This window comes from Callithrix jacchus, chromosome 12 (genome assembly GCF_049354715.1).
Source record: "Callithrix jacchus isolate 240 chromosome 12, calJac240_pri, whole genome shotgun sequence".
In the NCBI taxonomy this organism is placed as follows: Eukaryota; Metazoa; Chordata; class Mammalia; order Primates; family Cebidae; genus Callithrix; species Callithrix jacchus.
In genome coordinates, this window is record NC_133513.1 from 112,246,796 (window position 1) to 112,271,756 (window position 24,961).

The following is a 24,961-nucleotide window of genomic DNA, read 5'->3' on the forward strand; positions in this document are numbered from 1 at the left end:
GAAAACTCAGAGGCTGGCCTTTATCTTGACTGTGTTTAGTGACCACAGGTCTAGAGACCTACTAAGAGGCAGCTTTGAGCAGCCCTGGGAAGGGCCAGAGCAGTGAAATGATCTGGCCTGTGGAGGAAGGAAACCTCCACCTGAAACCTCGAGGGGAAAGTGGGGCTGCAACAGTGTGCGATCTCGGCTCACTGCAACCTCTGCCTCCCAGGTTCAAGCAATTCTCTTGCCTCAGCCTCCTGAGTAGCTGGGACTACAGGTGCTGCCACCACGCCCCGCTAATTTGCAGCTGTTTGTTGAGTGCTCATTGTGCATGGCCTGTGCATTTTCCCAGTCATTCCTCAACCCTAGGCAGCAACATAGACATTCTTTTTCCCATTTCATAGATGCAGAAACTGAGGCTCAAGGAGTTTTTGGCCTAAGCTCACCCACCTAGTGAGCAGCTGAGCTCACCCACAGGCCCCTTAGTCCAGATGTAGGGAGTCTATAAGCAGCACCCAACACTGTCGCCAGTGCACCATGCTGTCCACTCATCAGCCATCAACCAAGGGTTGGCTCTGTGCCTATCTCTATCTAGGGGTGGGGGCAGGAAAATCAACCCATGGTGCTCGCAGTCCTCACACAGAGGGGCTTGCCCTGTGCCCACAGATGAGGACCATCAGAGAATCTGCCGAAAGGGCAGTTGTTCTCTTAATGATGGATGTTTGGGCAACTCCCGCCCTCCTTTGTTCTTTTCTTCCCTTCCTTCTTCCCTTCCTTCCCTCTCTCCTCTCCCACCCCCTCCCTTCTCTTCTTTCCATCTCCCCCCTGTAGTTTTTCTTTAGCTACACCTCTTTCTGAAAAATCCTGGGTGTCTAGCTGTGGGGAGCTGCAGGGAAGCCTGGATGAGGTTTTCTGAGCCTCACCTTGTGCTTGGCAGTGAGGACTTCACCTAGAGCCTCTGACCTTCCACATCCCTGGGCTCTGAGCTCCAGGATCTCATGGTCCTCCAAGTCTGTGGGAACCCGTAGGTCCCTCCCTTGCCTTTCCTCTTTGATGACAGAACAACACTGGGCTGGCAGAGGACATGTCAGGTTTGTCTCAAAGACCTGGGGGAAGATGGGCTCAGCATGATCTGCTTCTGGGACGATGCCTCTGCTCACTCACGTATTCAAACATTCACTTGTTCACAGACCTGTCAGGGGTCTGCTGTGTGCCAGGCAAATGTCCTCGACACTGGCGAGCAAAATGGACGTTGTCCCTGTCCTCTTGGGTGGCAACCCAATAGAGATGTAAGTGGAAATTTGCTGACAAATTTTGATAACTGCTTTTTCAAAGCCAGACACTGACTGGGGAGTGGTGGAAGAGGATCACCTGGTGTAACTCTAGGATTGCGGTGGGACGATCAGGGAAGGACAAGACCCTAAGACCTGAGGACTTGGCCAGATGAAGTGGAGACAACAGTAAGCGCCACTTCCCGGGAGACAAGTAGAGGTGCACAGAGCAACATCATTTGAAAGGTAGAAACTTGGAAGACCTAACTCCATGTCTCCCCACAGGAGAGTGGATGGAGGAATTACTTTGACAAAACCTGTGGGTATGCAGGTGTAAAGACATTTTGTTCTCATTTTGTAAGCTTGACATGTTTCATTGTAAAAAAATAATTCTAAAAGTGTGTATCTAGCAGAGGAAATGACATGCAAAGTCCCTGAGGCAGAAAATAACTCCCAGTGAGGAAGCCGGTGAAGGCCTCACTGCTCTGCTTCTGGTATCTCTGCTCTCAGCCCCTCTGAGACCATGGAAAGGCTCCGTGTTGAGCCTTTGAAAGGCCTCCCTGGGAGTCCTGGGTGTCAGCTGGAGGACTGTGTGGTGGTGAGGGAGTTGAACCACTGGGGCAGTGCCTGCCTGGACTGGATTTGGGGGAGCGGGCAGCCTTCTGAGTGAGTCAGCCCTCTCTGGTTGGAAACAGCAGTCTAGTTGAGGCTCTGCCAAGGACCCATGGTGATTCTTGCCTCCTTTTGTGGAGAAATTTGCCCGCTAACAGGCCATCTGTGTGAGGTGAGTCACTGTTTTCCCTGTTTTGTTAATTGCAGACACCTCTGTGTGGGTCTGTTCAGCGTGAACGGCACACGCTGATCAACTTCAGTGCCTAGACAAGCAAGCTGCCTGCGTGCTTCAGCTTGGGGTGCGTGTGTGGCTCTTCTAGGATTCTCTGAAACTTGGTCAGGGGCTCCTGGACCATGATTGCAGATTGAGAACCACGGAGCCAGTCCAGGTCCTGCTTTTTGATATGAAATGGAAGCCCAGAGTGGGGAGGTGTCCAAACCCACACTGAGATCACACAGCGAGGGGAGAAAGCCAAGGGCCTGACACTTGCAGGGCAGAGCACCTTCTCTTGGCCCTGAACGTCAGTTTTGGTGTCCCTTGCCAAGATTTGTTCTGCTGACTTCTCCTGGGGAAAGACGTGTCACGTCTGGCTGGGGCCCTGAGCCTGGTGGGTGGGGTGTGAGAATCTGGCCAGGGCTGCTGCTCCTGCAGGTGCTTCCTGCAGACCTTGTCCTGGGGAGCACTTCCCCTCTTCTCCCTCCAGGTGACTCACCGGCTGCAGTGTCCTCTAGCGTCTACTGGATGCAGGGCACTGGGGAGCCATGGGGGATGCTTCTTTAGGCTCGTCTGAACCAGGTAATGGTTAGAGGGTAGTGGGGGTTGCTAAGAAAAGCGCCGTGTGACCTGCACGCCTCACTTTTCTCCTTGGGACTCTGTGTCTTCAGCCATCAGGGAGGGGCAGGCGTGGGTGATCACTAAGGTTCCCCCAGCTCTGATGCCATTTGTTCTGAGTTGGGTGGAGAGAAAGGGATAACTGCAGCCCTCATTCACTGAACTTTCTTAACTATGCTAAATGCTTTACATGCGTCAGCTCATTGATGCCTGTATCTATGAGGTTACAAAAGGAGTCAGTTGAAGCACAGAGAGGTTGAGTAAATTTCCTGGAGTCACACAGCTAGTAAATTACACAGTTGGGTTTGAACTCAGGCAGTCTGGCCCTGGAGCATGCAGTCTTAATCACTGCATAATTAAGGCTAAGTAATGGTCCACCAAAGATGCTGTATCTGAATCCCTGCAGCTTGTGAATATGTTACCTACTTGATAAAAAGGACTTTTCAGATGTGATTAAGGCTGTTGAGGTGGAGAGATTACCCAGGGATATCAGGTGGGCCCAGAGGAATCACAAGGGACCTGATGAGAGGGAGAGGTGACGGTGCCTGGGAAAAGGAGTTCAGAGTGATGCAGCATGAGGAAGACCTGACTAGCGACTGCTGGTTTTGAAGGTGGAGCAAGGGCCGTGAACTGAACCAAGGAAGACAGGCGGCCTCTAGATTCTCCCCTGGAGTCTCCGGAAGGAACACAGCCTGGCTCACACCTAGATTTAGCCCGGTGAGTCTGATTTCAGACTTCTGACCTCTAGAACTCTAAGATAATACATTTGTGTCTAAGGCACTCCACTCCACTTGTGCTAGTAATAACGTGTTACCGAAGCAGGAGGAAGCTAATACAGCTGCGCTCCACTCTGGTCTCCTGGTGGCAAGCTCTCCTTTCTGCATACACACTGGATTTTGAATTCTGAGAGGTAAAAACCTCATCTTCCCAGCAGAGCCCTCCTTGGCCATTTTACAGTTAAAGAAGCATTTTCAAGAAAGGCTTTTTAAGCCCAACTGCCTTACCCCAGCTTGCTCTATTGTGTAACAGGAATGAGGTGGGGAGAGTACAGAGGGAAAGGGTCACAGGAACCTGGGTCCCAGCCTAGACCCTGCCTCTAAGAGGCTCCATCTGGGCACCCACCTCTCCAGGCCTTGTCCTTGGTCCCCTGGGAGGGGGCACTCATGGCAGGTCTGTACTGCATGCCCAGAGTGTCTTCGTAGGATGAACCAGCAGGTTCAGAGCTGGGTCTGAGGCTGCTCCCCAGGTCCTTGCAGGAACACAAGTGCCTGGTTTATCTTTGGGTACCAGAGCTGTGCCCATAGCAGCTCCTGTTTGGATCTGGATCAGGGTCAGGTCCCCATCACTGACCGTGCACCCCAAGCACACCTCATCCTGCCCAGCCTCAGCTTCCTGATTACAAAATGGGTATCATACTGCAGCCCTGCTGACACGATGTACTCGTGGAAGTGAGTGGGAAGAACTCTGAGTGTGGCAGGGCCTCGCTGCTGCTTCGGTACAGTCATCTGTGGGGTCATTGGTACAGATGTGTGGGTCAGGCTAGTGCCCTCTCAGAATCCTCGCCGGGTCCCATGACTCCTCCCCAGGAGCAGCCCACTCCATGGGGCTTCCCTTGGCCCCAAGCACTTGAAGGGAAAGGTGAACATGGTCAGGGTGACAAAGTTAGGAGGCATGTGCTTTTCTTCCCGGTGACCTGGGACTGGTCAGCCCACTTCTTCATAGCTTCAATGTCTTCTATGCCACGCAGTGGGGGAACTCTCTTACGTGTCATTCTGAGGAGTAGAGGATGGCTGCACATGCACCATGGCTGCCCTTGCCCCCCAGGCCAGCTGCTTCCTGATTCCAGGGGACCAGGAGGAGGAACTTAGTGATAGCCTGAGGTCCTGGACAGGTCCAGTTTTGAGGCAGGGGAGCCCTGTAGGGATTTGGGGAATGCTGGCAGGATGGCCTGGCCAGCCCCCTTCTCACCACTTCCCAGATGGAGCTAAAGGGAAAGGCCTCTTCCCTGAGGGAGGCAGATCTTCCCAGATGGAAACTGGGGCCACCTTTGCAGTTCTTGCCACATCCCTGCTGGGCTGGTGCATGGGGGACTGTGTGGCCTCTAAGAAGAGAGGGTTCAGCCAAAGGGTCACCTCCTTCAGGAAGCCTTCCTTGATTCCACAAGCAAAGTCAATTGTGCCTCCCCTGTGCTCCCTCAGCCCCCTTTTACTCTAGTATTGTCACCTGGCATGGGTCACTGCCTCCCACAAGCCAAGAGGAAGCTAAGGCATCCCGTGCTCCATGCCATGCCTGTGAGTTTTTGTAGGACAGGGGCCACGTGTCAAGCACCAAGTAGGTTCTTGGTATGAATCTGCACAGTGGATGGAAGGACTTTGGGGGAGGCAGAGCCAACCTCAGTAAGGCCTTGGGAGGGAAGCATGCTGGGAATGCAGAGTCCAGTGGGAATGCTGGGGGCGGTTGAATCCAGGACAAGGAAGGGCCCTTTCAACCCCCAGGTCCTGTGACCCTCATGTGAGATCAAGAGTCAGGGCGGAGCAATGATGACAGCTCACAGTTGTTGAGTGCTAACCGGTGCTAACCACAATGTCACTTAGGCCCTAGCAGCCTTCTGAAGAGGGTGGTGTGTCCCCATTTTATGCTTGAACAATCTGAAGTTCAGAGAGGGTGAGCAGCTTTCCTAGGATCACACAGCTATGGATAGAGACCAGATGTGAACCCTGACTTTCCTGACCCCACAGCTCTTAGGAATTCCACCTCATTGCAGTGGGTTTTGAAGGAATCTTGGAAGGGACAGTTCTGGCCTCAGCATTGCTGATGCTGGGGGTAGACTCCAGGAAGTACTTCACTGGGTTCGTAATTTAAGTTCTTTCCATAGAGATACTATCTGGAGCTGATCTTTAAGGACAAGTGCCAGCTCTCTAGACCCCAAGGTGAGGCTCTCAGATCCCGTTGAGGAGCACAAAAAATGAGATTCCTTTACCTTCTCTGGGATGTGGCTCAGTAGCTCATGGATTCACCAAGAGGACCTGCGAGACCTGTGAACTGGCAGCCCAGCCTCTCCTCTGGGCTCGTCAGTGTGGAAGAAAACCTTGCAGGAAGCAGGCATCTCCCGGGCTGTCCTGGACGCTGTTTCCTACAGAGGCCGCAAGGAGGCAGAAGTCAAGGATGGCACCTAGGTGTTTGGGCCAAGTGACTGGGTGATGGTGGTGCCATGGACTGAGGTGGGGGGCCCTCAGGGAGGAGCATGTTTCGGGTTGAGGTAGGTGGGCATCAAGAACTCTTTCCTGGACCCAGTTTGGGAGACCTCATCTCTGTGTTGGAAACCTCTCTGCAGGTGCCTCTGTGCTGGGCTGGTTTCATGCTTCCGTGGCTTCAGATTTCAGGGGAATGTTCTTAGGACCCAGCTCTTGCCTGTCCCTTGAACCAGTATCATCCTTGTGGACTGGGAGTTAAGAAGCAGGCATTCTTAGGTTCAGATTCCAGCTCAGCCTCTCAGCAGCTGTGTGCCAGACCCTTGTCCTCTCTGGGCTTCTTTCCTCCTCTGCAAAACAAACCTACTTTACTGTAGGGTCTTGAGGCCCAGAGACCGCGGAGGTGGAGCTCGGAGGCCAGGGCCTGGTTCATCCTAGCGTCTCCGAGGCTTCCCAGGCCATGTATGTATGGTCATGTCCACATGGTAACAGACCTCCTGGAAGCTGGGCAGGTTTTCACTGGGCAGGATCTCTACAGAGTTTGTTTAGCTTCATTGAAATAGGGAATGCAGAAATTCTGGGGCGAGCAGAAGTAATTAGTACTCACAGGAAAATGAAAATATTTTTATGAGTATCCTATGAAAAATTGGGGTATTTTTCCTGAGCAAATAGTCCTGTTTATTTCTCCAACAGAATCACCACAGTTGCAGCAGGGGCTGAACTATGACTGCCAGGAGCATTTCTCAGGGGTCCACTCGCCTCCGCTCCCCTGGCTTTCTCTTCTCCTTTAACCCAGAGAAAACATAACAAGGCAAAAGTGACCGAATTTGGGCTTTGCTGAGAGAAGGGGATTACTTTTGTAGTGAAAAGTCCATTTTTTGTGGCCAGACTTTTCTCAACTGTGAAAACCAGTGTGGGCAAAAACCTAGTGAGCACAAAAATACATTAAAAAATTATTTCCCTTGGAAAGAACTTTTTTTTTTTCCCCCCAGTTCTGCTACTTCTTAGAAAAAGACATTTTTAAGGTCAAAAGTGTTTGCAAGAGGACTAGGGGTCTGCTTTCTCCTAAGAGATGTAGAGGATTGGAGGGAAAGGAGGGAAGCCCAGGCAGGGGTGGGTTGGGGAGTTGGCATGCAGAGCAAGAGAGCTGCAGATGGGATGAGTGCCCACCTTGTGCCTCACACAGTGTGAGGGCTTCAAGCACATTTTCAAATCGACCCTTACAAAGGGCATTTGGTTATTATGCCAATTAGGAAACTGTGGTTCAGAGAGGTTGAGGAAGTGGCCTGTGGTTATTCAGCTTGTGGACAGAGGAGTTAGCAGCCCAGCCCTCCCTGTGTGATGAGAGCCCCTCTCTTTCCACGCTGCCCTAGAAGAAGGGGCTCTTGGGTCAACGGACACAGTGAGGTGGGAAGAGGCACCCCGGGGAGGGGCTGCGTGTGCCCTACGCCTTGCTGGGAAGGTGGTTCCATTCCCTTTTTCAGAGCAGAAAATGGAAGCTTGGAGATTCTGGTGTACAGTGTGGCTTTTTTGTTGTCGTTTCTAAGTCCATTTGGAAATCATCTCTTCGCTTCTGGTCCTGCCTCCCCCATCGTTTATCCATCCATCCAGTCATCATAGATTGATGGAGCTTTTGCTATGTCCAAGCACTGTTCTTGGTGTTTGGGAGAGAGCAGGGAACAAAACAAGGATATCCACTCACATGAAGCCTGCATTCCAGTGGGAGGTGAGGCAGAGCCTGGCAGTAAGCGATGAGCAGAATAGCTCAGGAGGGAACGCAGAACACTTGCTGCAGGGTGATGTGTGCAATGGGAATTAGAAATTCACAGTGAAAGAAAGGCAGGGAGTCCGAGATGGGGGGCAGTGGGTGGTGCAGGTTGTAGGATTAAAAAGGATGAGTAGAGGCCAAGCACAGTGGCTCATACCTGTAATCCTGACAACTTGGGAGGCCGAGGTGGGCAGATCACTTGAGCTCAGGAGTTTCAGACCAGTCTGGGCACAATGGCAAAACCCCCGCGGTGGCTCAAGCCTGTAATCCCAGCACTTAGGGAGGCCGAGGTGGGTGGATCACGAGGTCAAGATATCGAGACCATCCTGGTCAACATGGTGAAACCCCGTCTCTACTAAAGATACAAAAAATTAGCTGGGCATGGTGGTGTGTGCCTGTAATCCCAGCTACTCAGGAGCCTAGGAAGGAGAATTGCCTGAACCCAGGAGGCGGAGGTTGCGGTGAGCCAAGATCGCGCCATTGCACTCCAGCCTGGGTAACAAGAGCGAAACTCCGTCTCAAAAAAAAAAAAAAAAATGGCAAAACCCCATCTCTACTAAAAATACAAAAATTAGCTGGGCATGGTGGTGAACACCGGTAGTACCAGCTGCTTGGGAGGCTGAGGTGGGATAATTGCTCGAACCCAGGAGGTGGAGGTTGCAGTGAGCTAGATCACTCCACTGCACTCCAGCCTGGGGGACAGAGCTTAAAATGGAGCGGGGAGGGGTGGGAAGAAAAGTGCGTAGAGGATTTTCCTTCCTAGTGACAGAAATGTTTTAAATGTTTTGGAACTAAACAGAGGTGGTGGAAGCACAACACTGTGAGTGTACTAAGTGCTAATGAATTGTTCACTTAAAAATTGTTAATATTAAGAGAATTTCATTTCAACACATGATTATTTTTTAATGGTGATCAGGGCCAGCCTCATGGAGAAAATGAGAGCTGTGCAAAAGCTGCAAGGAAGTGGCCCCTGGTAACCCATGGCTGTTTTCTCCCAATGAGCAAGAAGAAGGTTCCAGGCAGAGCAGAGGAAATCAGACCAGCTGTACCTCGAGGGTACCATCTAGCCCCTGCCTGTTTTGTAAATAAAGTTTTATTGAAATATAGCCATGCTCATTTGTCTACATACTGTCTCTGTGACCCAGAGACCCTATCTGGCCCTTTGCAGAAAAAGTCGTCAGGCAGGAACTTGCCTGGGATGTTTGAGGAGGAGACTGTGGCTGGAGTGGAGTGACTGGGGGCAAGAGTGGGAGGCGGTGAGGTCAGGGAGGTGGTAGGGGCCGAATCATGGTGCCTCTCTGAGACTTCCTGCTTCCTGTGTCACCCCCAGCAATGTCGGGACAGAAGCTGGCATCATGCTGATGGGGCAGCTCTTAGACTCTGTGTGTGTGTGTGTGTGTGTGTGTGTGTGTGTGTGTGTGTGTGTGTGGTGTGGAGGGCGTAGTAGGGTAGAGACAGCTTAGAGTCAGAGGTCAGAGGACCTAGTCTTGAGACCTGCTGTTTGTCCTTTGCCAGCTCTGTGTCCTCAGTTCTCTCACCCACAGAGCCTGATGGTGGTGGTGGTGGTGGTGGTAGGGATGGTGATAATGGTGATGGTGGTGATGGTGGTAACAGAGCTGTGGTGATGGCGGTGGTAGTGATGGTGGTGATGATGGTGGTAATGGTGGTGGTAGTGGTGATTGTGGTAACGGTGGTAATAGTAGCTGTGGTGATGGTGGTAGTGGTTGTGGTGATGATGGTGGTGGTGATGGTAATGGTGGTGGTGATGGGGATGGTGGTGATGATAGTGGTGGTGGCAAAGGCTACATTTAGTGGCACCTATGATGTGCTAGGTATCTTGAACATGGTGCTAATCTTTAATACAGCAATGCCAGGTGGGTAGCAGCATCTCAGTTTGCAGGAGAAAATACAGAGGGACTTAATTAAGGCTACACAGGTGGTATGTGGCAAGGATCAGAGAGCAGTGCAGTGACACCTGCTTACATTGCAGTGAAGATGTCACAAGGCAGTGGACTGTTGCATCCTGGTGCATAGTGCAGTCATCAGGGAGCAGCAGTAGCCTTTGTGGAGAGGTGGCCCGGTATCAGCACTGCCCTCCACAGAGGGGTTTCCTGGATACTGGGAGGGACTGTCCCAGCCTCTCTACCTCCCCCAGGCCACACTGGAGGGACCGTCCCAGCCTCTCCACCTCCCCCAGGCCACACAGGAGAGACCGTCCCCAGCCTTCTCACTTACCCCAGGCCACACTGGAGGGACCATCCCCAGCCTTCCCACCTACCCCAGGCCACACAAGGGGGACCGTCCCCAGCCTCCCCTCCTACCCCAGGCCACACCAGAGGGACCGTCCCCAGACTCCCCACCTCCCCTAGGCCATACCAGAGGGACTGTCACCAGCCTTTCCACCTCCCCCGGGCCACACCAAAGTGCTCCTCTCTCTCAGGCCCCATGTGCCAGGAGGGGCTGTGTCCCCATCCCCATGGCGACCAGTTACTCAGCCTGGTGTTGGTTTTGGTTTTCCTCATTTGAGGTTGTAGGATCCTTCTGGTTGAGGCTGAGGTTTTTCTGCTCTGGAAACCCCAACTGTGGTGTAGTTGTGAGGTAGGGCTGGAGGTGCTGGATCCTGCCCATAGACCGCAGGCCCCAAATGCCCTGTGCCACCCCATACGCCTCACACCATCCAGCTGAGACATTCAGGCCCTCGTAGCTAAAAACTGCGGCACAGGGAACTTTCTCGGGTCAGGAGAACTGTGTCTTTGCTCCCCACGCCCACTCCTGTAGATGACAGAGCCGCTGGGAGTGTTAGGGTGTAGTATGCCCCAGTTCCCGTCTGCCCCGTGGCTTTTGTCTCACCTTTGGGTGAAATCCTTGAGCCCAGCAAGCCCCTGACTGTGCGGCAGGTGGCCAGCAGTCCCTGAAAGGGTTCCAGCTTCTCTCGCCACCTCCTGGCCTGACAGTCTGGCAGTTGTTCCTTGTCCTGGCTGTGCCCACATCAGAGTGTTAGCCCTTTGAATGGAACCTGGGGCTGGATCCTGCACATCTTAGCCCATTCCTTAGGTCTCTGAAGTGGTTCTCCTTATGTAAAAAGAGCCAGTCCCCACCAAGTGGTGAAGCTGGTGGTGCCAGCCGTGGAATGCACCTTTGGACGGGGAGAGACTCTGAGCCCCCCAGACCACCCTACTTCCCTCTCTTGCCCGTCACCTGGGGTCCCATGCTCAGCTAGGAAAGTGCTGGACACACTCGAAGGCACCAGGACCACGGCACCTAAAAGCTTCTGATGAATCCTGCCCTGTGGACCCATGCCATCCAGAGGCACCGCACAAGCCCTGTCTCGGGAGATTCTGGGCCACAGATGTATTGGCAGCACTTCATGTTGTTTTCTTCTAAACCTCTCAATCGGGAGAGTAAGGGGGAGCAGTCACTTGATGCCACTAGACCTTGACCTCCCAGCTCTAGCATTCTGGGGCAGTGCAGTAATGGAGGAACCGAGGGCAGGAGGAGGACCGAGGCTGGATTCCCCATGACTCTGGGTAGTGTGCAGAAAGGCTGTGTAGAAGAGGTACATCGAGTCAGGGACTCAGCCAGGGGCTGGGTGTTCTCAGGTGGTGAGAGCCATAGAGACAGAATGAGACCCTTGGCCTCTATCTGCCCCACTCCATCCCTTCCCTGCCTTGCCCACTCAGTGGGCTTCCTTATCATCTGTCTCACCTATGGGGATCTTAAAACTCTTGACAAAAGGGGCTCTGTGCCCTGTCCTGGTGTAACCCTCCTGGATCTCAGATGGAAAAACTGAGGCCAGAGGGGTGGTACTTTCTCCCACCCCCGCCCCAAACCAGGAGCCTGTCTCCCTTTCACATGCATTGGGTTCGAGAAAGTCCCCTGCAGGCCGAGGTCACCTTAAATCCACTTGGCTTCTGAAAAGGCTTGAGTCACTTGGTGACACAGCCCCTGATCAGGCCCTGTAATTGGGATCTCGCCTTGTTCGGGGCTGGATGAAAACAGAATCAGTGGGACGCCACATGCCCACCTCATCAGTTTCAGCTGGAGGTGCTACTCTGGGGGTGGCAAAGGTGGCAGAGCCCAGGTGGATGGAAAATAAGTATCAGTGGAGGGGAGGGAGGAATGCGAGGCAGGAGACACAGGGGTGACCCATTCTCATCAGAACAACTGGCTGCCTCCACTTTGCCCATGCCAGATTTGACCCTGAGAACACCCACAGCCTCCCCACAGTGATATTTTCTGGAAATCCAGCCCTGCTGGCAGCACAGTGGGAGCTGAGTCCGAATGCCTACTTGGGTAGAACAGAACTGGATGGAGTCTTTAGTCCCGCAGAAATCACAGGTGGAATTGTAACACTGCCTTCCACTTGACTGCTGATGAGTCATCAGCCTTTTGTGGCTGGGAATGTAGTGGAGGCATCCTTCCCCCTGCAGTCACTGCGACACCTGAGACCCTCCCAGACTGCTTCAGTTGCGTTGAGAGCAGCTTCTCCAGTTTTCATGGCTTTCCTTCCTGCCCCCTCCAAATTCATAGTAGAAAGACCCGCTTTATGACCTAGTTTGGGTTTCTGACAGTCGTGGTCCCCTGCATAGCTAGTGCTGACTTTTCTGAGCCACAGCCAGTCCCTGCTGGGAAGTCCTGGGGTCTCTGTGGCCTGTGCCCCTCGCTACCCCGTGTCCTTGTGCCTTAACCAGCAGTGGCCCCAGACTATTCTGGAAATGGGGGTGGGAGTTTCTGTGGCCCCATTCCTGCTGCTTCTGGTTATGCCTGGCCCTAGCTCAGAGGCTTCTGCTCTGAGCTGAGAGCTGGGGTGGCCCTGCCGTGTCACCCTGTCCTCTCCATATGGGAACCAGACCCACTGAATTGTTTCAAACTCTAGAGTGGCCCATGACATGTGGCCTGGAGAGAAAACATGAGATGGCCAATCAGCTTTGCTCTTTGAGCCTTTAGAATCAGGATTCTGTGAGATGGGTAGTGAGCTGGGCTGAAGGGTTCTAAAGACATAGCGGTCTCAACAGCTGCAACACAATTCTAACCGCCCAGGATTCACGCAGACATCACAGATGAAGAGCACAGTCCCCACAAGACTGCCCTCACTACAGGCACCTGCCACAAGGGTGGGGGTCCCCAGGCCACTGGCACTTCTGACCATGGCAACAGATTCAGGGATTCCCCTGAACCTCTCAGGTTGGGTAATTCACTAGACTCCCTCACAGAACCCAGTGGAGCACTACACTGACAATTACAGTTTCATTATTACAAAAAGATACAAACCCAAAGCAGTGATGGGGAGAGGTGCCCAGGGCAAGGTCTGAGAGTCCCAGATGTGAAGCTGCCATGGGGGTGCCCCCTCCTGGCGCATTGGTGCGTGATTACCAGGTAGCTCACCCAGGCCTCAGGGTTTGGAGTTTTTTTTGAGCATCGTCATGTAGGCATGATTGATGGAATCACTGGGCACATGGTTGAACCCAGTCTCTGGCCCCCTGTACCTCCCTGGAAGCCAGGGTAATTGATATGACTCAAAGCCTCAACCTTCTAATCCCATGGCTGGTTTCTCTGGCATGGCCAGCCCCCCTTATGAGTCATCTTGTTAGCGTAAACTCAGATATGGCTTCAGGGGCCGTGAATGAAAGATACTCCTGTTACTCAGAAAATTCCAGGGACTTAGAGGTCACCTCTCAGGAACCAGGGACAAAGGCCAGTCAGATTCTTTATTATACAATGACCAGTTGGGGCCTATACAAAGCCGTGAATATGTCCTGATCTGTGGGGATGCCAGGAGTCCGCCCCAGAGGGGTGTGGCCCATGGGAAAACAGGCCCCCACTTACTCAGGGTCCAGAAAGCATGCAGTTCCTCTTTGGATCCTGCTTTCCCATCCCCAGGAGTGACTCTCTTCTCTGAGATCTGTAAACAATAAAGTTCCAAGGGTCACCAGAAGGTAAAGGGGCATTCAGTAGGTGATTACATGTGTGTGTGTCCAAAATAGGCATGGGGCTTGAGGTGCGTTCTGGGGAAGACCCAGACCCTGGCCTGGACCCCTCAAGGCTGTAGCTGTGCGGTGCCCTCCCTGCAGTCTCCTGGGCTTTGTGGTATAGGAGTTCCCTCCTACTGTTTGTCCTCCTGCTCCTGTGAGTGGCCCTATCAATGGCTTTAAGGCTGCCAGGCGTCCTGCTGTGAGAAGAATGCTTGACTCAAGTCAGGCAGCACGCAGTGACCTTGTCAGCATCAGAGCCCAGGAACACTGCATTCTGGAGCTGGGAGGAATATCTTTCAGTCGACTTTTCCAAGCCCGTGTGTGTCCCTTCAGGTCCTTTTTAGAAGACGTAGATAAGGCAGAAAAAACAAGTCAGAGAGGAATAAATTCCTAGAAAGAGTGGTTCCATGATCCCTTTTCCCACTGATTTCAGGGACTTTCTCTTAACTTACATCGTGACTCTCAAAGTGAGAGTGCATCAGAATCACCTGCAGAGCTCATTAAGTCATCGATGCAGGCCCATCCCCAGAGTGTCTGATTCTGTAAGGCCAGGGTGGGGCCCAGGAAGCTGCATTTCTAACTAGTTCCCAGCAATGCTGATGTTGCTGGTCCAAGGATCATCAGGAACCACTTCAGGGGAAGAAGGAAGCTCCTTCCAACAAATGCATGGGACCTTCCTCAGTTTCCCACATGGAACCTTTCTCTGATCAATTGTGCATTTGTTGCCAGGGAGGAAAAGAATATTAGACTAAGAGTCAGCAGAACCCCTGAGCCCGGGTTCAGTTGATGATGCCAACTGTCTCAATGAGGCAGGTTCTTTCCTTTCTGGGACTCTATTTCTGAATCTGTCAGATGGGTTCAACACTAGGACCCACCTCACGGGGCTGATGTGAGGATTGAACTAGATGACGTGTTACTGGTGGAAATTCCCTGACCCCGGGAGTACAGCAAAGGCCACACAAGCAGTCCGGGGCCAGTTGTTTTTCAGAGGTCTCTCCCGTCCCTCCCAGGGATGGTATATGCAGCTGTTGGGCTTAAAGGAGCCCAGTAGGTTAGACCTCAGGCCGTCCAGAGCACCACTAGTGCCGGTTTTGTCAGCATCCTTTGGAGGAGGGGCTGGGCTGAGTGGGCTGGCAGCTCCACTCCACTGTGCCAGGCAGTCACAGGACTCTGGAGGCTGTAGGCCTCTCACTGCTCCGAACCAGTCCTCGCTGCTCCCCAGCCATATCCCACTGGGCTGACACTGCCACAGGGACAGTGCCTTCCTGGAGGTCACTGCCCTCCCTTAGAAGCACTGCCCCTCCTCCGTCCTCAGCTTCTCCCTCCTGGTCTCTGTGCCAGCTCGCTTCAGCCTTGAGAGCACAAACACCACTCTCAGAAATGGCAAAGGCAACAAGATTCCCAGCAAGCCAGTTTCTTCCCCCGCCAAGACAGCCTCTTCTCCCATGGCAGTTTTTTGGGGGAATGATCCTTTTCTTCCCTGAGGATAGCCGCAGGAGCAAAAGAAATGCCAGTTAGTCTCTCAGTGACTCCCTGAGGAGGAGTGCTTGGCCCACCTTAAGAAGCAGTGGCTTTGTATTATTACTTTGCTTCTCCCTTCTGTCAGGTGCTCCACTTCCTGCTAGGACATGTCCTCCTCCTGCAGGGCGCCCACCCCCTCTGCCGGCCACTCTCCTTCCTCCTGCCCTGCCTCCCCTTAACACATTTCCCAAGCCTGGCAGGAGGGTACCTGCTGGAGGCCATTGCTGGCAGCTGGCAGCCGAGGGGGCCCCTGGGACTGAAGAAGCAAGAGAGAGAGTAGGATTGTACAATTGATGTCCTCCCTAGAGGCTGTCCCCCGAAGGGCCAGCGGCAGCTTGAGCCATGAGTCAGGGGACACCCATCTCTCTGTTGTCCACCTTTCCTCAGGTTTTGTCTTGGACTCCTTCCCACTCAAGGCCACCTTGGTCCTACAGTGCCTTTCCCAGAGCCAGATCCCCGCCCCCAGCCAGCCCTGGGCCTCAGTCATTGCCATTTCCCCTTGCCTGGCGGGGGCACCCTCCTCCATGCAGCCTCCCCTACCTGCCTGGCTACAGCCCCAGCTGTCTTGCTCATCTTTGCTCTTTGATGCATGGAATGAGCTGGATGAGGTCAGGGACCATGTCTTCTTCCCTGACTCGTTACTGGTACCTGGAAGGTAAACCCTGAACAGCAGTGCATCCTTTGGGAAAGCAAATAAAGCCCTAAGCTCCTTGGGGCAGGAAATAGCTGGGAGCCAAGGCTAGCAGGAGAAGATCGTGCTCCTGCTTGGGGATGTGGCTTATTCACTGGCTCCATTAATTCCTCTTCCTGAGCCTCAGTTTTCTCATCTGTGAATAGGGCCAGAACCACCTGAATGAGGGCCAAATGTACGGTGCTCGGGTCAGTACTCAGCCCAGAAGGCTGGTAGGTTGGCAGGGAGGTTGTCATTTATTCTTGCAAGCACTCATGCCTTTACCCAGGCAGCCAAGTAACTTAATGGAAGCTTGCAGTGAAGCAGCATTAGCTGCACCCCCCTTTCCCAGGAGCAGGTCTGGCCTGAGCTGGATGAGGGCTGTGATCCAGACAGGGTGCTCTGCCTCTTAAGGGCAGCACGAGACGGGACACTAGAGCTGGAGCTTGAAGAACGAGCAGGGCATTCCTGGCAGAGAAAGCCACGGTCGGGGTGGTGGAACGTGATGCGTACGGGGGTCGGAGGGGCTGCCAGGTGGCCGGACGTCAAGTGTGATACTTGCATCCACTCAGCGGATACTGCTTGAGTATCTACAGTGGACCAAGGAGAAGATCAGAGAGAACAAAGAAACCCAGGTCTCTGACCCCACAGGTCTGCTATCAGCGCAGAGGAGACTGGGAGCAAGGGAACAAATACCTGGGAAGATTTCAGGTGGTGATGAGAGCTGTGGGCCGCAGCTGGGTGTCTAGCAGTCAGTTTGCACGTAGAGGTTGAATGAGTCTGTGAAAATGTGCTGCATGTGTTGAGAGAATGGATAAACAGATCTGTAAGCTGATGTGTGTGTTCAAGAGAGAGACTGACTGATTGACTCACTGGCTGACAGACCGACCAGTGCTTCCCACACACTTCCAGGGCACATGGAGAATGGGCCTGCTTCACAACCGTGGTTGGAAGAGACCTCCAGGAAGGTGGAATTCAGGCTAAAACTGGAAGTGTGGTGAGAAACATTCAGAAAGGCAGGAAGCAGGTGCTCCTGGCAGAGGGAACAGTAAGTGTAAAGGCCCCGAGTGCAGGGGCAGGGAGGGAAATGAAGCTTGGGAAGACAATAACCAGGTGACCGAGGCCCTGAACGGGCTAAGGAGAATGGGCTGAGCTTGTGGATGGTCAGGCCTGGGAACTGGTCAGGCCTGGGAACTAGTCGTTCCTGCTGCTGGGGCCTGGGCATGGGGGAGGTGGGAGGTGATGGCCCCAGCCCTCGGTAGGCCTAACACCCCTCCCTGGCAGGGAGTTGGGCTTAGGGCAGCTGAGGCCACAGGGCCAGGACACAGAAGGAATTTTTGCAGTGGCGTGGCTGGGCCCTGGCCCCTCTCAGGATACAGAGAAACAATCAAGTCTCATGAAATAATAAACAGCGCCAATACTTCGGTTATCAAATATGCAGCTTTACAACCCTGCAGCAGCGCGAGAGCCAAACATTTGTCTAGACGTGGTGACCTCTCTGAGGCAGGTTTTGTTTGTTGTTAAGAAGTGGAACTTTCTCCCAGCCTATCTGAGTTATGGAAGTTTGGGTTTATTTCATGGGACTTTTAGAGGAACTCGAAGCCAGACATGGATGGGAGACCATTCTGGGCACCTGCTGTCATTTGGGGGGATCCCTGGCTGAGGACATCCTTATATTGGCTTCCTGTTGCTGCTGTAACAAAATGCCACAAACTAAGTGGATTAAAACACTGCACGTTTAGTATCTTACCGTTCTGGAGGTCGGAAGTCTGACACAGTCTCAGTGAGTTAAAGTCAAGGCATCAGCAGGGCTATGTTCCCTCTGGGGGCTCCAGGGAGAATCCTTCCTGGCCTGCATGCCTTGGCACATGGCCCCTTCCCATCTTACAAGCTAGCAACGGCTGGTCAAGTCTTTGTCACATTTCGTCTCTCTGACACTGACTGCTCTTCCTCCCTCTTCCACATTTTAGGACCCTGATGGTGACAGTGGGCCCACCTGGATAATCCAGGGTAATGTCCCTATCATTGTCCATAATTTCATCCACAAACTTAATGCTCATTTGTCATGGAACCTAACACATTCACAGATTCTGGGGGTTAGGGCATCCCTGAGGGTGTTATTCTGCCCACCACAGTTCCCCTGCCCTGTTTTGGAAGCTAAGGAAGTAGGATTGAGGAGGAAATCGAGCCCAGGCCATAGCTGAGGAGTCTGCACCCTCTGCCTGGCGCTGCCTCCCGGTGGCTCACCTTTCCCACCGCCTCTGCCCCCACCACAGCTGCCTCATCACTGACAGATCTCCCCCAACCCCTGTTCTTTTCCTAGCACTTGGTCAAAATGGTCATGAACTAAAGCAGCATTTTCCCACATCCCTACCCTTGACTTATTTTTTCTTTTGTGATGGGGTCTTGCTTTGCACCCAGGCTAGAGTGCAATGATGTGATCATAGCTCACTGCAACCTTGAACTTCTAGGCCCAAGCAATCCTCCTGAATGTCACCATGCCCAGCTATTTTATTTTTAGTAGAGACAGAGTCATGCTATGTTACCCAGGTTGGTCTGAACTACTGGGCTCAAGCAATCCTCCCATCTTGGCCTCGCAAAGTGCTGGGATTACAGGCATGAGCCACCATGCCTGGCCCCAACCCTTGGCATTTCAGAGCCGACTGTTCTTTGTTCCAGGGGGCACAGCACCATGTTTAACCACGTCCCCATCCCGTACCCACTAGCTGCCAGTAGCACCTCTCCACCCAATGGTGACAATTAAAACTGTCTCCAGACATTGCCAAATGTTCCCTGGGAGGCCGTCACTGGGGTTGAGAACCACTGCAGTAATGCCTTGGATGTCTGTCTTCCCTGCTAGTGACACTGCATCCCGCACCTGCAGAGGGCTCCCTGCCTAGTAGGTGCTCAGCAGATATTGGTTGAACGAATCAGTGAACCTGTGTTAACTTTCTTAAATTAATGAATAAATCTATAAGTGTGCATGTATAAGATAGACCCCTGGTTTCCATAGACTGGCTGCCTGAGAATCACCCGGGGATCCTTGTAAGAAGTCACATTCCTGGGGTTCAATCACAGAGGACTGGGCTGCAGCCTGGCAATCTGTATTGTTGAGTGCTTCATCAGTTCCTCAAAAACTTAAACACAGACTTATACCCTATATAATTGAGCAATCCCCTTCCTGAGTGTATACCCAAAAGAATGGAAAGCAGGGGCTCCAATTGATACTTGTATGCAGATATCCATAGCAGCGTTATTTGTAACAGCGGAAAGGTAGAACCAGCCCACATGTCTATCCACAGATAAATGATAAACAAAAGGTTGTCTAACCATACAACAGAATATTACGAATGAAGTTCTGACACGTGCTCCAGCGTGGGTGAACTTTGAGGACATTACGCTAGGAACAGACACAAAAGAATATGTGTTGTGTGATTCCCTTATACGAGGTATCTAGACTAGTTACAGTCATAGACACAGAGAGTAGGAGGAAGGTTACCAGGGGCTGGGAGGAAGGAGGGAATGGGGGTTGATGTTTAATGGGTTCAGAGTTTCAGTTTTGGATGGTGAAAAGGTTCTGGAGACAGACGGTGACAGCTGCACACAGTGGGCACATCCTTAATGCCACTGACTTGTACACCTCAGTGGTTAAACTGGTATATTTTATGTTATGCATATTTTACTACATGCAAACAAAGGTGCTTTCTGCCTGCCCGGTCTGAGAATCAGTAGTGTGGGAGGGGACTGGGGAGCAGGGTGTGGACTTTTTGAGTTCTAACGACCCTCTCAGGCCTTGCAGCTGCTGAGGTGGGAACCCCTGATTCTGCTGACCTAGGGTTTAGGCTGATTTCTTGAAAGGGGGGCTCTTCTCTTGGAGGTGCGTAGAACCTCTAGGCTGTCTGAATAAGGGCTGCAGCTGGATGAGGACTGGCTCATCTGGAGGCCACGTGTGCTATCCACCAGGCAGCTGCTGCCCAGCTCTGGCTGATTCTTGCCAGCTGGGGTGCCTGGCTATGGGAGAGAGGTCCGATATCTGGATTTCTATGTGAAATCTCCTCATTTAAAAAAATTTCAGTAGTTTTGGGGGAAGAGGTGGTGTTTGGTTGCATGGAATGTTCTTTAGCAGTGATTTCTGAGACGTTGGTGCCCCGTCACCTGGGCAGTGGACACTGTGCCCAGCATGTAGTCTTTTACCCCTCATCTCCCTCCCACCCTTCCCCCAAGTCCCCAGAGTCCATTATTTCATACTTTCGCCTTTGTGTCCTCATCTTAGCTCCTGGGCATCTCCTAATTTTTTGATGCTGGCAGCTAGTTCAATGAACAAGCAAGCAGACAAACAAGCCACCTAAGGGTCACACTGGTGATCATGCGGGCCTCTGGTCAGGCTGCAACTTTGCTGGGAGCCCAGAGGCTTGGGCCCCAGCTAGATCCTTGTTCCTACTCCCATCATGGCTGCCGTGTCACTTCTGAAGTCTGACACCAGCTATCTCTTTGATCCTGAGAATTTCTCTTATATTCAGGGCACCCAAAATGGTGGTTTACAGACAGAAGGGCAAGAGCCAGAACCCAGGGTCTGGATTCTGCTCAGGCTGCGGTCTTGGCTCTGCCATTTATGAGCCACAGAACCATAGGCGACTTGCTACCTTTTTTGCCTGATGACTCTATTTCCTCATCTGTCAAGTGGGAGTATAATAGTTCTTGCCGGCCGGGTGCAGTGACTCATGCCTGTAATCCCAGCACTTTGGGAGGCCAAGGTGGGTAGATCACTTGAAGTCAGGAGTTTGAGACCAGCTTGGCCAACATGGTGAAACCCTGTCTCTAATAAAAATACAAAAAAATTATCTGGGTGTGGTGGAGTGCATCTGTAATCCCAGCTACTTGGAAGGCTGAGACAGGAGAATCTCTTGAAGCAGGGAGGCCAAGGTTGCAGTGAACTGAGATTGCGCCATTGCACTCCAGCATGGGTGACAGAGCAAGACTCTGTCTCAAAAAAAAGCAGAGTTCCTTCCTTGTAGACTGAGGGTGAAGCCTGCAGGTGAGGGGCTTGGCCCGGAGGAGGGCCAGGCCAGGCTGATTAGTATGCACGTGTATGTTTATGTGTACATGAGATGTGTGTGCATTTGTTTGTGTGGCCCCCGTTCAAGTAAAGAGTGAGCATGATGTGGGTTGAGCAGAGGGCCCAGTGATTTCTTCCTCAATGAGTCATTCTGAAGATTAAACAAGATCATGTTCAGATGGAGCCTGACCACGGCAGGTGCCCAATACGCATTCCTTCTGTCCCTCGGAGTGTAAGGCCTTGGCCATCTGTGGAGATTTGAGAGGAGGAAGTCGGGGCTGGTTGGAGAGGAGCGAGTTGGGTTGAAGATGCAATGAGAAGAGAGGAGAGAGATGTACCCCCTCCCCATCAGCACCCTCTCCTGCTTCCTGGCACCCAGGAGGGGAGTTCTGGTCCCATCCTCAGAGGCAGGTGCACTGGCTGATCAGGGTCATGATTTTAGCTTTTCAGGATAGCTCAGATGACAGTTTAGAATCCCTGGGTCTGTGCCTGCTTTTAAACACCTGCTACCTTGTTATCCCTCCTCTTAGCTTTGGAAGAAGGCCTTACTGTCCCTAGTTCATAGACGAGGATTCGGAGAGGGCAGGTACTTGTCCAGGCTTTCCTGGGAAGCAGGGGTTGGCCACAGGACCACGGCAAGGTGGAGGATGGGCTGGGCTGGATGGGGGAGGGCTAGAGCTGAGTTCCACTGGGCTCCCCTAGGTTTACTGGTATGCAGAAGGGGCCTTGTCCTGCCCAGCCCATTCCTGGGAGGGTGTGAGAGTGGAGGGGCTGCACACCCACCCCCAGCAAGCAGACAAGCCACATAAAATCCTGATAACTGAGAGGCACAAAGACCTCCATGACCTGCAGTGAGTCATGGACAGATGGTGGCTGAGGGCCACTATAAGGGTGGAGGATGGGGATGGCACCTTGGTCCCTGGAAGCTCTCTGGCCACATGGCACAGTGGTGCCTCCAGGTCTAAGGCCCAGATGCTGGTGGGCTCGGACACTCAGGCCCAGAGCCGCACCCCATCACTGTTCTTGCCTGAGCATCCTGACACCTGTCCACCATTCCTCGGACCAGGAGTGCGAGGATGATGGGAACGCCTTTGCGAGGTGTGCGAGGGAACGCCGTGCGAGGATGTGTCTCACGTGGCTGTGCACATTACACATTACACATGGCTGTTTGATACACATGTTCATTACTAGTGCACGCCCATTGTATGTGTGTACATTACATGCTTGTGTGTGCATGTTCATCATGTCCATGTGCTTAGTTCTTTGCGCACTGGTGAGGACATGAGGCAGGGTGGGGCCCTCAGGAGTCCCTCCTTCCTTCCAGTCTTGGAGACTCTGGAGTTTGTGAAGAGGGAGAAGGGGGTGCTTGACAAGTGGAAACTGAAGTCCTTGTGTCCCAACATCTGGCCTCCAGCTGGAAGGAGACTCTCCACAGAAAACAAGGGGACAAAACGAGGGCCATGAGGGGCAGTGGGCACCTGTCTGTGCATCTGCCCCCCAGGATGTCTCAAGCTGAAGGGGACATTCAAACATGACAGGCCTGGCCCCTGCTGTGGGAAGGCTGTGGTCTAGTCTGGGCGAACAGCAGTGGTGGGTGCCTGGTGTGGGTGGGGTAGAGGGGAGCCTTGGGCCTCACTGCCGGAGGGTAGGGGCCGGGCAGGATCGTGCGGGAGACTGAGGTTCAGAGCCCACCTGGGAGGAATAGTTGTGTATGTGGAGTGGGGGGGCAGTGTGTGTATATGTGTGTGTCTTGGGCTGGGGGTGTGTCACTGGCTTGACCTACAGCCGTCCCTCAGTCTTTCAGCCCAGGAGGCTTGCGGGCAGGCTCACTGTGGGGGCACCGCAGGCTCTGGAGCCTCAGCCTCTGGCATCTCTTTCCCCATCTCTGCAGGAGGCGGAGGAAAGCGCAAAGGGAAAAGCAAGAAGTGGAAGGAAATCCTGAAGTTCCCTCACATTAGCCAGTGTGAAGACCTCCGAAGGACCATAGGTAAGCTGTCCTGCCAAGGGCCGGTGGGGGGAGCCACCAAACCCTTTCTGCAATGAGGCAAACGCTGATCATGTGGGCACAGTATCGGGCTTCCAGGTAGGGGCTCTAGGATGAGCTCTTTGCTAATTGACATAAACAGGCAACCAGTATTCCTTGGATATATGAGGCAGAGTGACCTCCTCCCAGTTACCCTTTGAGGCAGGTGCTATTATTTAATATTTCACTTCACCTTTCAGATGGGGAAACTGAGGCACTGAGTGGTTCCATAACTGGCTGGTGGGAGGGTGGAGGAGGTGGGCCAGGCCCAGCACAGAGCCTCCTCTTGTGACTTCCCCCTTTCTTCCTGGAGCCTGTGGTCCTGCCCTCAGGAGGCAGCCGAGGCTTTGGGAGCTGAGAGCGGGGTCAAGTGGGGCTCCTCTTTCCACTCACTGGGGTTGTCAGTGCTCCCGAGGAGCCACCAGGCTCAGTGGCACAGCTTAGCTCCCTGTATCCAGCATGCACAAACCAGGCGCCTCCAAGAGCAGCCAACCAAGTGGGTCTGTCCCCGGTCCCATGAAGGACTGGGTGTGCTGAGGAGCCTGGGTGCCTGGGCGAGAGTGCTCAGGGGGTAGGCATGATGTGAGGCCCCACTCCAGAATGTAACCTGTGTCTTAGGATGGGCTGCTGTAACAAACTACCACAGACTAGGGGGTTTCAACAGCAGACATGGATTTCTCATTGTTCTGGAGGTGGGGAAGTTCAAGATCGAAATGCTGGCAGATCTGGTATCCTATGAGGGCCCATTTTTTCCTGGTTTACAGTGGGCTGTCTTCTTATATCCTTGCATGGTAGGTTGGGGAAGGGAGAGAGACAGAGAGAGAGAGAGGTCTCATCTCTTTTTATAAGAGCATTAATCCTATTCATGATGGCTCTATCCTCATGATCGAATCACCTCCCAAAGGCCTTACCTCCAAATAATAGCACCCTAGAGGTTAGGTTTCAACATGTATGTTGAAGGGTGGAGGGATACAGACATTCAGTCCTTTGAATCTAGCAACCTAGTCCTAGAGACACAGCCTTTCCCCGGAGATACAGCATCTCATACCTTGAGATTAGCTGGCCTTGCCAAGGCCTGGTGCCCCTCCCAGCCCCCTCCTTCCAAATTAAGACTCTCAGATCTAGGATGGGCGTGATGGCTGATGCCTGTAATCCCAGCACTTTGGGAGGCTGAATTGGGTGGATCACCTGAGGTCAGGAGTTTGAGACCAGCCTGGCCAACATGGGGAAACCCTGGCTCTACTAAAAATATAAAAATTAGCCAGGCATGGTGGTGGGCACCTGTAATCCCAGCTAATCAGGAGGCTGAGGCAGGAGAATCACTTGAAAACAGGAGGCAGAGGTTGCAGTGAGCCGAGATTGCACCACTGCGCCTGGGAAACAGTGTGACACTCTGTCTCAAAAAAAAAGAAAAAAAAAACTCTCAGATACCCTCACTCTAGGCCTCTTCCCCATGAGCTTCCAGGCATTGCCCCAGAGCACCTGAGTGTCCCTCAGCTTCCAGGCTGCCTGGTCCCACCTTGTTCACTTCCACTGGGGAGACCTGGGAGCACAGGATTTGGCTCTGAGCTTTTCTCTATCCACGGACCACCCCCCAGCATGGGCCCCAGCCCTGTCTGTCCTTCTAGGTCCATAAACTGGCCTCTTGGCAGGGCCCACTCCCTTGGGAGGGTGTGAGGAACGTGCGTGCTGGCGTGTGGAAATGGATTCTTCTGTTCTGCCAGAGGGTATTGAAAAGGCTCTGTGTGTGAGTGCCGTGGGAGAGAGGCCTGGGACGCACAGGAAGGCTGACGTGAGCCGTGGGGCTGCAGCTCGTGGCCGCGGGGCCGGGGTCTGGGCCTTCCCACTGTTGACAGTCCGTCGCTGAGGTATTTGCCCAGTCTCTGCTGGGGTCCTGCTGGAAGGCTTTTTTAAAATAAAATTCTCATTTCTTTCCTAGACCAATACACAAACCAAACAGTGGCCAATACCACATTTATTTTTCTTGTGGACACATGACCTCACTTTCTGAAATTCTTCAGTAGGATGTCCCAGTGAAGGCTCTGTGCCAAGGTGACAGGGCC

The 24,961-nt window shown here is 53.0% G+C and overlaps 1 protein-coding gene across 12 annotated transcripts in view; it reads left to right on the forward strand.

The window, feature by feature from the left end:
- GRK5 (G protein-coupled receptor kinase 5) overlaps window positions 1–24,961 on the forward strand; it is a 247,860-nt gene that overhangs the window by 95,626 nt on the left and 127,273 nt on the right. For 11 of the 12 annotated variants that reach the window (XM_078346618.1, XM_078346613.1, XM_078346610.1 and 8 more), the window contains one exon: window positions 22,767–22,862. The exons of the other annotated variant lie outside the window; for it this stretch is intronic. Coding sequence is in view for 1 of the 11 variants with exons in the window: in XM_035269251.3 (XP_035125142.1) it covers window positions 22,767–22,862 (96 nt within the window). In the remaining 10 variants the exon portion in view is untranslated. The remainder of the gene's footprint in view (window positions 1–22,766; window positions 22,863–24,961) is intronic. 12 annotated transcript variants of the gene reach the window in all.